Source organism: Daucus carota, chromosome 5 (assembly GCF_001625215.2).
Source record: "Daucus carota subsp. sativus chromosome 5, DH1 v3.0, whole genome shotgun sequence".
Taxonomy (NCBI): Eukaryota; Viridiplantae; Streptophyta; class Magnoliopsida; order Apiales; family Apiaceae; genus Daucus; species Daucus carota.
In genome coordinates, this window is record NC_030385.2 from 10,375,843 (window position 1) to 10,393,190 (window position 17,348).

The 17,348-nt window shown below is 32.4% G+C and overlaps 1 protein-coding gene across 1 annotated transcript; it reads right to left on the minus strand.

The window, feature by feature from the left end:
• Positions 1-4,264, minus strand: LOC108220109 (target of rapamycin complex subunit LST8). Its single transcript, XM_017393784.2, has 11 exons — positions 4,052-4,264; positions 3,845-3,971; positions 3,121-3,222; positions 2,913-3,025; positions 2,761-2,830; positions 2,266-2,343; positions 1,327-1,443; positions 1,121-1,215; positions 903-982; positions 764-823; positions 1-298 (listed from the first exon to the last, which is right to left on the minus strand). The coding sequence occupies exons 2-11, from the start codon at positions 3,953-3,955 to the stop codon at positions 174-176; spliced, it is 951 nt and encodes a 316-aa protein (XP_017249273.1). The 5' UTR covers positions 3,956-3,971; positions 4,052-4,264; the 3' UTR covers positions 1-173.
• Positions 4,265-17,348: the final 13,084 nt, after the last annotated feature.

Here is a 17,348-nt window from a genome sequence, read left to right on the forward strand (position 1 = left end):
TACCGAAAACAACAGAAATAGCAAATCAACTCAAATGTCACTGTACATACAATACAATATCTGTCCAATTTGTATTACCCATTTCACATTAATCATTAAAAATAAAGAAAAGAAGATAGCAGAAAAGAAAATACAACTGAAGAAAAAAAAAACCAACACGGAGAAGTTTATAATCAACTTGGAGTGTCCGCCCCATCATGGAGAGCACAACAGACAGTTGCCTTGTGATGGCCTTGATATACTCTCATGTCTTCACCTGTGGACACTGACCATAGTCTAGCTGTTGCATCAGAGGAGGCTGCTTGGAGGAACAAATAAGAATAGAAAAGAACACTTCAAAATCTACCAAGTATAAACAAATGCTAAACAAGGTTTTTCAAGCATTCAAGGAATAATTAAGACACGATAATCAGACTTGTAACGGATAACGGGTGATCAAAATTTTGACTAGTACGTGTCTCTAGGCAACCAGATAGTTGAAAGTTCAAAATTTCTTAGTTCTGCACTAGATCAGACATATCACGTTGAATATGTCCTTCAAAATAAAAAAGATGTCTTAATAAAACACAGAATATAATGCATGATTGGCACATGACTAATATTTTTTCCAAAACCAAGGTGTTGTACAGATCCCCTACCACAAAGAATTATCCTAGTTGTTCTAGAGCAAATTACTCAATAGTTTCGCTTCAAATTTATAGATGAAGGTCCTTGTCAAAGGAACCACCTCAGTTCCCATATTTTTTATCATAGATGTTTTTACCTGTGATGAGATAAGCACCATCAACAGAGAAAACACAATCCCACACCCAACGCTGGTGTCCTGAAAAACACATTAATTTGAGTGATCAAACACTTCAAGTGGAAAACAAATTAAAGAGCAAACATATAGTGACTCATACCAATTAGAGTTTTCTCTAAAGTAAAACCATCAACATTCCATATTTTAACAGTATTGTCGGAAGATGCAGTGGCTAGATACCTACAAAAATAATTCATGTAACAATTATGTATAATAACAATAATAATGAAGTAATTAGGTCTATGTTACATACTGGAAAACATTTAAATTTTAATACATATTAATAGAAGGCCGGGAAAGGATAGTCACTAGTCTAACCGTTGAGGCTCACAGAACTCTGGTGAAAGGAGACATTTAAGAATGTAACCATCATGTGCCTGTAGCTTATGAAGTGGCTCAAAGTTGGTCATAGTCTGTAACAGAAGCAAATTTAAAATTATTGTATTTCCATTTTTCCCACCATGAGTTTTGTATCCCACCATGAGTTTTGTATAGGCACAAACAGCTTGTAACGAAAATACTACCTGTGTTCCTTTGAGCAAACGCCAAACATAGCAAGTTCCACGGTTATTTGCAGCTACGACCAAGCTCCCATCCCACATTACAGTTAATGATCTAACAGCTGTATCTACTTCTGGTACCTGATTTATGTAATACATATTTAATTATGAACAGCTCAATTGTAATATGCATATCAACGAAGAAACAAACCGAGAAACACAAATTTTAAGACCAAACATACTTTTATAATCCATGGTCGCATGCATGCACTTACTGTATATTCTTCAGGATTTATATCTATTTTTTTAAGCAACTTTATCAGCATTCATTCAGTATACCAGATGCCATTGTAATTACAGCAGTCGACAAGACGTTTTTCAAGGGTCAACTTTAGAGGTTGACTAGTCAGTTGATATAGGCGACCAGTCGAGTAACTTGTCGACTAGTCGGTGGACTAAAGCAAAATCCAGTCCTTAAATAAAATGATATAAGATAAATATTATCTAGAAACCTAATTAACAGAGACAACTAAAACATGCATACTTATCTCAGTTTTCTTTTTCACTTTTATTTTCTGTTAAATCAAATATGTGTGTGTGTGTGTGTAAATATATGTATAGATTATTTAAAGATTTAATATATATGCGTATGTATATAGCCAGCTTATATATGTATATCAAATGGAAAAAAGAGAAGAGATGTTCGTATTAATATAAACAAGGCAATGTTGATCTTTTATTATTAGAAACCACGTGTATGCAATATATAACTAGTTAGCCACTAATACTAGTCGACAAGCAGGACCACCGTCGACTCAAATTATGATGTGACAATTATGGTAGATGCTCATATGAAAGTCTTCAAACTCTGAAAACATATTTAAAACATAAATAGTAAATATAGGATCATGCAACACAAACTCAGGTACCCTTCCTGTCTTTTATATATCAACGAATACATACCAGCTCACAGCTGCATGAATTTGCTGTCAAATCCCATACGCGAATATTACCGTTCTGGTCCCCAGATATCAGCTCAGTCTGCAAACCCAGGTTAGTAGAATGAAGTCAACATATCAGGACACTTTCCAATTGAAGTAAAAGAAAAGACACAACCACTAAATGGTAAACAACCGGATATTGAATTTAAGCTACATAAAGAAAAATAAAAGCTACTCAAAAAATAAATAAAAGAAGGGTCTTTCAAGTGTGTGCCCATGGGCACACACTAACAACTACTTTTTGTTGAGGTGGAGGGATTTTACTGGTCATGATTTTTGTGCATGTGCAGGGGGCCATGATTATTAATGAGATTTAGCCAATAGAAGACCTCCACCTACTTAAAAAGTGGTTGTTAGTGTGTGCCCATGGGCACACACTAGAAAATCCGATAAAAGAATGATGCAAAACACAGATTAATCCAAAGTGCATAACATGGAACATAGATGAAGTGCAGACCTGATTAGGGTGCAAAACAACAGTATTAACAGCTGCACGGCTTTCATATTCCCTCTGACATCCTGGAGCTCTTTCATTTTGAGAACATATGAAGATATTAGAATCTCAAAAATGGTGCACAATACAATGAAACAAAGTTACTGCGATTGTACCTCAAGTCCCAAATCCTTACTGTACCGTCTTCAGAACCTGAATACATCCAGTTCCCATCACACTGAAAGCCCACCGCCATAACGTTGTTTGTATGTGAATCATAGCTCATTACCTGTAATGGTGCAAATATTTGATATCATAGACTGACAGTATAAGGAAGAAACACAAAAGTGAGGTATCCAAAGGCAATGAAGAGTGAAGACATACGGGCTGAGGGCTGTTTGAATTAACATCGAATAATCGAATGTGGGGGTTCCCAGCTGCAGCCAGGTACCGCTTATCTGGAGTTATCTCAAGCCGGTTAACTTGCTGGGTAGATAAAAATAAATAAATCAGAGTTAATATACGAAAGACAGAATTTTATTATATAAAAAGCTGAAATTAATACAACAATAAGAAAGTGCTCCCCTTTCCCTACGGTATTGGGGAGTAGTCAACTAATAATGTAGCAGCAATTACATTACAACTGAAGGAGCATGATGTCGATGGAACCAGGAATTCTCAACTTTGATTATGTTCATATTTTTCTATATTTTGTATAGTAATTACAAAAACGAGACTATCTATTGACTGCATAAAAACACAAAGCGAAGCACATTTTTTCGGACGCACAATCTCGTCGAGACCATTATAAGCAATAAAATGTAGTAATTTAAGAAGTTTGTACTGATCAATAACTCGATATTAATCATTTCCCAACTACAACCTAAACTCAAACACAGGCCATCACTTGACTGCAGATGAACACACTTCTAGTTAACGTGTTTCAGATGCAATAACTCAGACACCATTACAAGCAATCACGATTACTGATTAAAAAAAATTGCACTCCTCAAATACAAATTAATCAAACATTTTCACCAGCTCAACTTAAACTCAACAAAAACCAAAACAACAAAAAAAATTATAAAGAAAAGTTTTTTTCTGATACCGATTCAGGGTATTGTATAGTCCGATAACATCGGCCGCTTTTGGCCTCCCAGAATCGAATAGTATGATCATAACTGGCAGTTGCTAAGATGACAGATGGTTGTTGGGTCATCTTGATTCACTTCCCCCTAATCACAGAGAGTAAAAAAGCGATGTCAATTACAAATTAGAGCAGTAAAAAAAGATCAAGAACTAGAGTTTAAATCACCTTTAAACCATTGAAATGCTGAAAGAAGTAGCTGGGCTTTCAAGGGCAGCAATTAATTTGGTTTATATGGTGTTGAAGTATTTATGACGAGGGTTTTGATTATGCTTTTGCCCTGAACCGATCCTCCACAGTGATGCAGATGCGATTCTCAGGAAGGAAGAGGTAAAATAAAGTCCTGTTGACAACAAAGTGTCCCAGCAATTTTAACTCTTTACTGTTTCCTTTTGCCCTTTTTCGGATTTTCAATCCAATTTTTCATATTTCAAAATTTATCAAAAATAGATAATGAGTCTCATAATTCTCAATTTTACTCTTTTTCCACACTAATTTTACTCTACTATTTCTTTTTTATTTATTAAAAATACTCACTTTTCATTTTTTTTCCACTACTTTATGCATATTTCTTAACTCCGTGCCTAAACCAAACGTAACGAATTGGCCTGGACGGAGGAAGTAATGTTGATTAAAGTAAACATGAGCATCATAATCCATTGAATTTGACTTATGAGTTATTATTTTGTTTAAATAATTTTATTTATAAATGAATTGAGTGTTTGGTAATTTAAATTTATAAATTAAGAAAAAAAAATCAAATTACTAAAATACAAGAAATCTATACTATACTGTTAAAGCCGAAACATTAAAAGTTTGGTCGGTCGGTACGCAGGCTTTTATATGGACTTTTATAATTAGCGGGCTTCAAACAAAATCAGTGGGCTTCAAACAAAATATAAACAAATCAAAACATAAAACAAATATAAGACCTATTTGACTATACCCAAACTAAAGTCAAACCTTAAAAAATACTATACTTACTATATTATTAAAGCCGAAACATTAAAAATTTGGTCGGTCGGTACGCGGGCTTTTATACGGACTTCTATAATTAGCGGGTTTCAAACAAAATTAGTGGGTTTCAAACAAAATATAAACAAATCAAAACATAAAACAAATATAAGATCAAAACATAAACAAATATAAGACCTATTTGACTATACCAAAAATTAAAGTCAAACCTTAAAAAATATATACGCATCTATTCTATATTATTAAAACCAAAACATTGAAAATTTAGTCAGCCGGTTCTTGGGTCAAAGTACGGGCCTATCTATATATCAATTATTCTTTTTAACTAAAATATGTTATCTTTTTCATATTTTCTAACAAAAAAAACTCCATTATTTGAAATAATATCGAAAAACATAGTAATTACCTTTTTAGCTAAAACACATCATCTTTTTTATATATTCTAACTAAAAAACGGATCTTTTATGATTAACACGAGATACATATATATAAAAATATAATATTATTATATATCTATATATATATATATATATATATATATATATATATATATATATATATATATATATATATATATATATATATATATATACTATAATAAGTCAACATGGGTATAATTTGTAGTCGTACAAATTTTTGGTTTCGTCATGTTGATTTGGTGATTCACTTTATAACTAAAAATCTGCTACACGTAGAGTTCCCATAGTCTTACATCTTTTAACAGTCTACACCTAGAGTTCTCATAATCTTACATCTCTAAACAGTTTGATATACTACAAGATAAAAACTCCGCCATTATTCTTTTAAATATAATTTATAATTAGTTAAAAAAAATAAAAAAGTAAATTTAGTATCATTAATATATATTACTATTATATAATAATTATTAATATATGCATAACTTATAAATACATTTTTTTCTAATGTCTTCTACTCTAGAATAATAATATATTTTTTTATAAACATAAAAAATGAAAAAATAAAAATAAAATTTATAATTAGTTAAAAAAAAGGAAAAAACTATATACTCCCCCGCGCCTCACACGGTTCAAGGTTATAACACAAAAAATCCATTATTATTTTTTTATTAATTCATAATTAGTTAAAAAAAGAAGGATGTAAGACTAATATCAATAACATATAGAAATTAAAACTATCATTATTAACATAAACTAATATTCAAAATACTTATAAATAAAGATATAACTTATAAGACAAACGAAAAGTCATATAAAAATTTGTGTAAATGAACGTGAATGTTTTTTACTCCAAACAAAACCTTATCAAATATTAATAATAAAAAATATAAAAGAATTATTGCAAAAGCTCAATTTTAATGTAACCGGTCTGTTAATATAATTTAATAAAATTTCAATTTATTAATACTAAAACACTAATTAAATTGATGTTAAATTTTAAATTATATATAATAAATTTAAAATTATATAGCCGCCCGTACTTTGCACGGGTTTAAGGCAAATAAAATTTCTTATATATCTTAAATTTAACAATTTCATATTAAAATGCAAATGACAAAAGTTTAAAAAAAAAACACTAGCATTTATAACTTTCGGCTTCGGGATTCAAAAACCCAAAAGAAGCACTTCTGCTTATTTTGCCAAACAATATGAATAAGATGCTCGTGACTTATAAGCCCAAAAGTGCTTCATGAACTTCTTCCAGTGATTCCGTGACTACTTTAGTTTTATTTGATCGTTTGATTCTGTACATACCCATTCTCCAATATGTTCATATATTTTACCTAGTTATTGTTTCTTGTCTTGTTTATAGTGTTGGGTTACCGCTATTACAAACTATGTTACATTTTGCCTTATAATCTCCCCATATTTGTTTTTTAGACTTTGACAAACAAATTTTTCAAGAGGATAACTCAACTGACAGAAGAAAAAACAACTTACTTAAAGACAAGAAATAATAATAAGTACACTCTGGATCATATTTTACGATTTCCAGATTTTATCAAGACTAAATTAAAAAAAAGACCTAAAAGTGTTCCTCTAGTATGATCCATTCTTCTTTGTTTTCTTGGCTTTTCCATTTAAAGTAGCTTCCCCGACTCTCTTCTTAGCTGTTTTCTCTTCCCTGATCTCTGCTCGCTTCTACACTAGATAATCAATTCTCAATTTGATGATGTTCAAAACAACTTGTTCCAGTGCATTCTCCAGAGGAGGATTCTAAATCCTTGCATTCAACTTCTTGATAGAGTATATTTTTACATATATTTTATATGATTAAATTCCTCATATTTATTATATTTTGCATTGAATTGGATTTTTATTTAATAGATTTTAATGTTTTATTGTAGGAAGCAAGGAGTTCCTAAACTTGAAGGAAATTCGGAATTGTTGGATTGTTTGCACTTGACTCACTGTTTGGGCCATATCTTGAGTTCTAGAAGTCAGAATTGGGTGATCTTACAGCCCACGCGAAGCTAAGAGAATTTTCTATTATTCAAAGGTGGTCCAATATCCAAAATCCAACAGAATCAGCCCAGAAAAAGGACAGAATATTCTGCTGCGAATTTTCATTGGAAAAACCAATTCTGTTTGGGAAACTGTTTTGTATTTCCTTGTAAGCATTAAAATCATACATATATTAGGAGAATAGACATTAGAGGATAGGATTGTATAATTAGGTTAGGTTAAAAAACACTTTTGTCTCTTCTTCTTCTTCAAGACTTCGGGATTGAAGAATCCATTGTATAATCCATCTTTTATTTATTTTATTATGCTAGAGTAGATTTTATTCTGGAATTGAGTTGAACCCTAGTTGTGGTTGATGCATGATTTTCGATGATCTCTAGTTGATTGTGTTAATTGCTCTTGCTTATTGAGTTGTGCTAATTAACAATTGCAGGTCAGACGTGATTATGTATATTGTTTGAACCGATATCTATCTACCATCGGAAGTTGGATTTAGATGGTTGTGATTTATCCAATAAGGACATGAACTTCTCCATGGAAATAGGTAGAAGGAATTGTTTGGAAGTTAGGATGCTGTGTTTAATGTCTCTAAATTGCATGATACCATGGAAATAGGCTTGATTGTATTTTAGAGAAGCCATTAATACTCGGAAGAGGTTATTGGTATTTTATAGGGCGCATCTTTCCTCTTGGGTGATTTATCTGATTAATTGGGGGAGAAAATCGTAATTGCATTAATTCATGCTAGTGGGGATACTTGATTCTAGATATTTTTATTTAATTGTTTTCTAGATTTTATTTGTATTAGTATAATATTAGTTTAATAACCTCCATATTTTTATTGTGTTACTTGTTAGTTGGATTGAATCAAGAATAACTAGTGTTTGATACGTTTGTCTCTGTGGGATCGACTCTGACTTACCCTACTACATAGTTAGGAGGTTTGGTTAGATATTTTATTATTTGATAGGCACGCGACAGCCTTGTCAAATTTTTGGCGCCGTTGCCGGGGACAAAGCGGTATTAGATTAGTTTGTTTTTGGTAAGATCCAACTAATATTCTTTTCTGTTTCTTCGGCTATTATTCTTGTTCCGTTTAATCCTTCACTTGTGGTTTTTCTTGTTTCTTGCAATTTCTGAGTTTCAGGTTTTTACGACAAGAAAGGAAGCGAGTGAATGGAGGAAGAAGAAGAAAGCATGGAGGCATTGACTAAGGCTATGCATTCATTATCTCGGACAATCGATGAAATCAAGTCTATACCTTCATATTTGGTTACTACTTGTGAAGTTTGTGGTATGCGGGGTCACACTCGAAATTTTTGCCAATCTAACACCCCTTATTATCCAAACCAAGCACCGTATTGGGATGGTAATTTTAATTACACTACCAATTACAAATGTAACCAAATACCACAGTACAATCCATATCCTAGCACATACAACTCTGGTTGGGAAAATTATCCTGATTTTTCCTACCAAAACAACCCATATCCACCACAAAAGTCTAGCTTGGAAACTGCCTTGGAAGCTTTTATCTCCGAATTTTCTCAAAATCAACAATTTAATCCTCAGTTTGAAGAGATGCAAGTTAGTCCATGCCAAGCTCAACCACCTGAAATCATCTACCCTCAACCACCACAAAACTCCAATTTGGAAATTCTTTTGCAAGAATTTATTTCATCACAAGAGAAAAAGAATGAAGAGTTTAAGACACATCTCAATAAGATACAAGCTCATATGGCGCAAATGACTCAACAGGTAACTCAACTCGTAGAGATGCGCACTCAAACGGATAGTGAACCTACAAGTCAAATTGATGATGCAACTTTGTCGAATGGTGTGGAGATCAAAGAGTCTACAAATGAGATAAATATTGGTAAGATGATTTTTGATGACTTTGATGATGATGATGATGATTTTGAAAGTCTTACTCTTATTGACCCATATGCTTCTCAAGAAATTAACTTATGTGGAAAATCTTGTGGTAATAATGATGTTGATTTCTTAGATGACTCTTTTTGCATGCTATTTGATGAGGGTGATAATATATCTGTGGTGGAAATTGATTCGAATAAGGATATTGTGAATTCAATTGTGGTAGATGAGATAGAATCAAATTTGAATGAGATTGACTCAATTGATGTTAGGATTGAGAATCTGTATATGCCTTATGTCGATCCGATTTGGGAGGATTTTGTGAAAAGTAGCTATAAACGTGTTAGTGATGATTTTTCAAAATACTTTCACATGCCCAAATATTTTGAGCACCATGTAAGTCTTGGGTGGCCATTTATATATCTCCTTCATAATTTGATTGGTGCTCAAATGAATAGATTAATTGAAATTAGGAGATATGTACATTTGTTTGCTTTTTCACCTCATTGATGAGTATTAGTTATTTAAATAAGTCGAGCTAATGACAATAAACAAGCGCTTCTTGGGAGGCAACCCATGATTTTAAAGGTTAGTAATTTTTTTATTTTTATTTTTATATTTTTAGATTAAAATTTAATTTTGTAGATTATTTTTACTCCCTCAAGATGCCTTGACAATTTCTGTGAAGTGTTTCAGGAATAAATTAATAATTTATAGTATTTTTGGAGGTGATAAAAAAAGTTATAAGATGGCTGGGGTGAATAATTTTTCGGCTGTCTACTGCATTTTTCTGCTTGCCGTGCACAAAATTTGTTGTTGGTTCGCACTTTTCTGGAAGTCTATGCGGATTGTTATGCTGGCCGTGCGGATGAATGCCGCCCGTGCAGAAGCTACTGGTGACGCCTTATTATTTTTCCATGCGCGCATAAATGGACCGTCAATTCAATTAACTACTTTATTCAAGTATTTCTACCTTATTCTACCTGAATCCAGCGTGCTCATTCTCAGCCCAGTCCAGTCATCCAGCCAAGTTAAGCTAAATCAGGCCCAGTCCATTTGAAGCTCCTCGAGGACCGGTCCAATTCTGCAATTGCCCATTGCCATCACCTAAAACCTTAAGTGCCTGAAAGAATCGAACCCTGGTCTTCAGGATTCCAAGAGCAGTCGCTTACCACTCAGTCAACAGAATGTTTGTTTTATACTTATGAAAATCTAATACTTGGAGCTTTCTTGGAGCTGGATAATTAATTAAATGAAGCCGCACTTTAATTCTTTTTCGGGAGACACTTCGTGCTTATGCACTTGGGGAGTATTTCTATCCTTTCTTTGTATAATTATTTCCTTTTTTTCTTTTTGTACATTTTAGGAATATATTATTATAATTTGTTCATTGAGGACAATGAACCATTTAAGTGTGGGGATGAGTTCTTAATGAATGAATAAAAATCCAAAAAAAAATTATATATGATTAAAATTAAAAAAAATAGAAAAATCGGAAAAAAAAATTGTATATTGCCATGTCTTAAGTGTAGGATATTCATGTTAGTTGCATTTAAATTAGAGCATGTAGTTATTTAATTTTGTATGCATTTTTTATATTTTTTTTATTTAGTTTGCATTTGCATAATTCATGAAAGTATATAATACCGAGTTAATTTCTTATGATGAGTTTATTTGCATAATTTCTTGACTAGTAGTTTTGATCATATGTGATGTCTTGTATGCTTAGAAATTGCTTGTGCGGAAAATTTTAATTACACTATATATGCTCTAGAGATGAGACTTAGGCTAGCTTAATTCTTGAATCTTTGCTATGAGTCGAGCGTAAAATTTTGACTGTTCTCTTTTGAGCTTAGAGTATGTAAATCTTAAGTTTGGGGAAGCTTTGGGATGTATATGCCTTTCTAGAAAAAAAAAAGAGAAAAAAAAAGAGAATATTGAGAATAAAGTATCGAGTACTCCTTTGAGATTAATGGGTGACAATATAATGTCATGTGAAGGGAACGATCCATGTACATGTGCTGGTATTAAGTGATGTACTAGAAATAAAATTTTCTTGGTGACTTTTCACAACCCTTGGTTACTGGAGAATTACTTGACTTAAAAAAAAAGAGAAATAATGAGCTAGCGTAGTCTTATGGTGGTCGTGACCCACTTACCCTGAGAAGCGTCCCGACCTGAGACCGAGCATAAAAAGAAAAAAAAATAAGAGAGGCATAAAAGTTCCTTTGTGACCCTAAGCTATAGTTGACTCTAAAGTAACGAAGTGTCTAAGCTTTATTCTGATTAACGGCTCATGGTTAAGACTCTATTGAAGTTTGTTGGTCTTTGTTTTGTTTCATTAGAGAGCATGTTAAGCACACACGATGCACTCCGTACATTGCAGTGGAAGAGTTGCATGACTAATATGTGAGATAGATGAATGCCTTGATTGTTGCATATCCTGAAGATTATATATTGACGAGGTTAATGCTTTCATGATTGGGTTCTAGGCATATTCATTTAGATTGCATTCATATTAGTTGCATGTTTGAGACTTGGCAGAAAAATATTTGATTTTGTGGGTATATCTTCTATAAACCCTCACGAGACAAAACTCGTCCTACTAGGGCTGCCTAGGGGTTTAACGGCTTGTTGCATGCGCTCAATGCAATCGTGTCATCTACGAAAGTGGTGTTAGTTAGTTATGATATTTTTATTTCTTTTATTTGCCCGAGGACGTGCAAAGGATAAGTGTGGGGATGTTTGATAGAGTATATTTTTACATATATTTTATATGATTAAATTCCTCATATTTATTATATTTTGCATTGAATTGGATTTTTATTTAATAGATTTTAATGTTTTATTGTAGGAAGCAAGGAGTTCCTAAACTTGAAGGAAATTCAGAATTGTTGGATTGTTTGCACTTGACTCACTGTTTGGGCCATATCTTGAGTTCTAGAAGTCAGAATTGGGTGATCTTACAGCCCACGCGAAGCTAAGAGAATTTTCTATTATTCAAAGGTGGTCCAATATCCAAAATCCAACAGAATCAGCCCAGAAAAAGGACAGAATATTCTGCTGCGAATTTTCATTGGAAAAACCAATTCTGTTTGGGAAACTGTTTTGTATTTCCTTGTAAGCATTAAAATCATACATATATTAGGAGAATAGACATTAGAGGATAGGATTGTATAATTAGGTTAGGTTAAAAAACACTTTTGTCTCTTCTTCTTCTTCAAGACTTCGGGATTGAAGAATCCATTGTATAATCCATCTTTTATTTATTTTATTATGCTAGAGTAGATTTTATTCTGGAATTGAGTTGAACCCTAGTTGTGGTTGATGCATGATTTTCGATGATCTCTAGTTGATTGTGTTAATTGCTCTTGCTTATTGAGTTGTGCTAATTAACAATTGCAGGTCAGACGTGATTATGTATATTGTTTGAACCGATATCTATCTACCATCGGAAGTTGGATTTAGATGGTTGTGATTTATCCAATAAGGACATGAACTTCTCCATGGAAATAGGTAGAAGGAATTGTTTGGAAGTTAGGATGCTGTGTTTAATGTCTCTAAATTGCATGATACCATGGAAATAGGCTTGATTGTATTTTAGAGAAGCCATTAATACTCGGAAGAGGTTATTGGTATTTTATAGGGCGCATCTTTCCTCTTGGGTGATTTATCTGATTAATTGGGGGAGAAAATCGTAATTGCATTAATTCATGCTAGTGGGGATACTTGATTCTAGATATTTTTATTTAATTGTTTTCTAGATTTTATTTGTATTAGTATAATATTAGTTTAATAACCTCCATATTTTTATTATGTTACTTGTTAGTTGGATTGAATCAAGAATAACTAGTGTTTGATACGTTTGTCTCTGTGGGATCGACTCTGACTTACCCTACTACATAGTTAGGAGGTTTGGTTAGATATTTTATTATTTGATAGGCACGCGACAGCCTTGTCACTTCTCTACTGTGGAATGTGTCTCATCTCCCGCAACTTCCTGAAAGGCAACTTAAGATCCGTACCTCCGATTGTTATGATGATCTGGGATGTATAACCACGAACTCTTGAACTGTCGTACATAATTACTTTAATTTTCTTCAGTTTCAGAAGCTCCAACTAAGTTCTAAGCACCTTTTTATCTTATATTGCGCACGAGACCTTGACTACCTGATTGCCCCGAGTATGTCTTTAGATGGTAGACTTCCAATATTCTCAAGTGTCAGAGTGCAAGCCTCTCTTTTCTTTTCTCTTCAGAAAGTAATTGTTTAAATTGTAAGAATTAAAAAAGAATAATAACTTTAGCTTCAATTGGTTTGGTGGGATCTAGTATAGGGAATAGATTTGGTGGTTGTCTATTTAGGTTCTCCAGATTCTAGTTCCTAACATCAACATAAGTCATCTCGTTGTATATAAAAAGTCAACTGCATTTCTCCCTTATCTCATGTGTGAACACTTCATCCTTAATTGTCCTTCAAGAAACTTCATTGTTCTAGGATTGTAGCTAAATAGACTCTCATCTTTCAAGTTAGCATTTTGTACCATTTCATTCTGAACACTAGTACAAAACCTGCTTTTGGCATCGGGTTATTGGCATCGGTTTCAAAGGTACCCGATGCCTATCTTAATTTTAGACATCGTCAAATCAGCCACTGACACCTGTTAAGTGATTTAGCGTCATCTTATAATTAAACCGATGTAAATACCAGTTACTGGCATCGGTTTTATATGAGTCAATGTTAAAAATAATTTTAGGCATCAGTTGTTTTTAAGACAATGCAAATAATTAGTTTAGGCATCGGTCATATTCGCGACGCCAATATCCAGTGATGCCAAAATTCAAAAACGAAAAAGTTTAGAAAAATATTATAAGCAATACATCGACTCATCGAGTACTTAACTTATATATTATTTCACTAAAACAAGCGAACAGCCCGCTCACCTCTCCCGCTCGCTCCATCGCGCCTCTCCTTGAAGCTACAACAATGTTTCTGCACAGTATCTTCCATTATTGAAGTTGGGATTGAAGTCGTCTACCATTATTCAATTGACAGCTTGAAGTCGTATGCTCATCTGTTGTTTTTGTGTAAGTTCTCATGTCCTAAAATCTCTGGTCAATTTAACGTTGAATCTCATTTTCATGGTTTGTTTGATTAATAATTTTGGTATAAAGTTCTCTAATTTTATTTTTTATTTATAAGCTTTAGTTGGAGATTGCTTGTAAACTGTTTGATCAAATGCCTAAAAAATATTTTGTGATAATTTTTTACTAACCGTTCATTTTAGCCTAATATGTATATTTATGTTTGTACATACTTCGTATAGGTATATATTCCTATGTTTATATGTCAACATTTTGTATGTGTATGATGTAAGTTCATTATAGCCTAATATGTATTAAATCAAAGAAATATAAAGCAAGCTCAGTTATGAACATTGAAACTTTCAGAACTATAGAATGACGAACAGTTGAGATGGTATTCTCCGGTCATATGAAATCAGGTGTCATATGCTATAAGTAGTTACTGCTTTGAACCAATGTTCATGCAATGTTGGCTAAGTAAAATCAGCTAATCTTGAAATAGAAACAGAATTGCCCCATGGTTTGGTGGAGGTGTCTTTTAACTTATTTCGGAAAAATTCACTACAACTTGTGCTCTTCCAATGTCTAATGAATTTTTCCTAATATTTAGTAATTCAAGACTAGCCTGAACTGGAATCTCATATCATGTTCTACAACTAATTTCAGAATTTCAAGTCCAATATCTCTTATCCACTCTTCCACCTTGTCTATGAAGACTCACTAGCTTTCCTTCCGATTAAGATAACTTTGTTCTTGATAACAAAGAGTTTGGTAAGTGCTAGATTCCTGAGTAACCTGCTTGAACCTATGAATTTGACTTTTCATGTCAAATGTAATATTTACCATCCAGCCGTGATCTTGGAGTTCACCAATACTTACAGATGTTATGATATCATTTCAAACCTCGTGATAGTCATGAAGATTCTCACGATCTCCCATGGATATCTTAAAGATATCCTTCACCTCTGCATCATTCTTTGCCCTCATCCATCTCAGGTAACTTAAACAAGTCCCTTGCTTTATCACATTCATCTCCTACCCTACTCAATGCGTCCTCTCTCCTTTTCCTTTAAATTTGTCTTTGATTCTCCAAATTCTCCCTCAAGTTCTTCCTTCCAGCAAGTTTACTTTGAAGTCAACTATCACCACTAAGTCATCTATTTCCCTTTCATCAGTTAGCAGACAGTTATCATGGAAGGCCAGTTCATCACCATAAACATCATCAACAGGAGCTATCTCACTTTCTTTTAGCTCATCGTCATCATCTCCACTCCTCATCATCTCACCAACTTAATATATGATGGCACGTACTCTTCATGGTAAACATATATATCATCAACTCCACCATAGTCAAACGTCTCATCATCTACCAATTTGTCTTTCCCCTTATCAATCGTTGGACATTTTGCTTTGGCAATTGTAAAACAAGAAAATATCATTAAGCGATATTTCTTATCCAATTAATTGTGGTTTTAAAATTTTAATCACTCCTTAGAAAAAATGTTAAAAAATCTTTTGGTAAAACAAGGAATATATATTATATTTATATTTGATATAAATATGTTTGAAAGAATATATTTGAGCTAGACTTGACCATTTGACTTTCGACAGAATCAATTAATAATTTGTCTTATTAAAAATGTAATACCCCAGATTTTAAACTTAGATTATGATTACTATAGATATTAATGTGGGATTTAATTGGACAGTATGTGTTTAGTTCTGGTGTTATACACGTGATAAACGATTCGAGTAATATGATATTATGTCTTGACGGATATTAGATAACGCTATGTTGATTATAGAGTTCTGATGTGATTGATTGGTTGTTGGTCAGAATAGGATAACATGTGGATAGTCCAATAAATAGACGAGATGCTGTCAGATTGTCGATATGATTACTGAATGGTAATATGCCATATGGAGTATGATTTGACTATATGATAGGGTCAAAGCATAAATATATGTTAAGTAATATCTGATGAGTTTAAAAAGATTATATAGGTTGATTTCTGATTATCTGATAAGTGTTTATCGATATGCGTGATATGTATATGCAATAAGTTATAAATACAGAGTTTGGTAAGAACAGATTAGAATCAATAGATTGCTTAGTGATTGTAGTATTATTTTATTCTCGTAAAAGATTGAGACGTGACGTGTACGATTGAAGACGTGTACTATGGTTAGTCGGTTTTTAAACTGGGTCATGGGTCTCTTTACATTATAACATGTTAGGTCAGTTTACATGCCTTTTTATTTTAATTATAATATGTTTAATGAGCTTTTTTTAATTATAACTAAATCACATAGATATCCTCATCTAAACTTATCTCTCCCATTCATTTACAAGATATTTGACGATCTTCACTTTGAAATTTTAAGGTGTCTAACAAAAAATATTAATTTAACATACTTAATAAAATTATATTAATCCAAACATGCTTATTCATTATATAGAAATCTATATTAGTTAAAATCACATATTATTCCAAACATAAATGTATGATCGGAATAAAAAAATAAATAATAATTATTATAAATTATCCATGTATGTGACGGGTTACAAGTTAGTCATAATAATAGATTCGTTCCAAAAGAATTGGTCTCATAATAATGTTAAATTTATAATATCGAACTAATTTTAATTTATAATATAAAATTATATTTGAAATGGGTTCAAACAAATACTCCCTCCATCCCATTTTAAGTGTCATGTTTGACTTTTGAATGGTCAAATTGGCCAAATATTGACTGGAATTTACACATATAATATAATTTTTAAAAGTAAAAAAAATTATGTCACTATAAAGTACATACAATATACTATAAAATGTAATTTTTAGTTTTTTAAAATAATAACAAATTTATTCTTTATACTTGGCCAAAATTTGATCAATTTGATCGTTAAAAATCAAAACATGACATTTAAAATGGGAGGAAGGGAGTATAATATACATATGTGTTAGAGGCCGGTCTTGGTAAAGTAGCTGGGTTGATCCACTGAAACTCATTCGAACATGCTTTTTCTTAAATCCGTTTGAATCAAAAGAAGACGAAATCCACATAAATATTACTTATTGTTAAA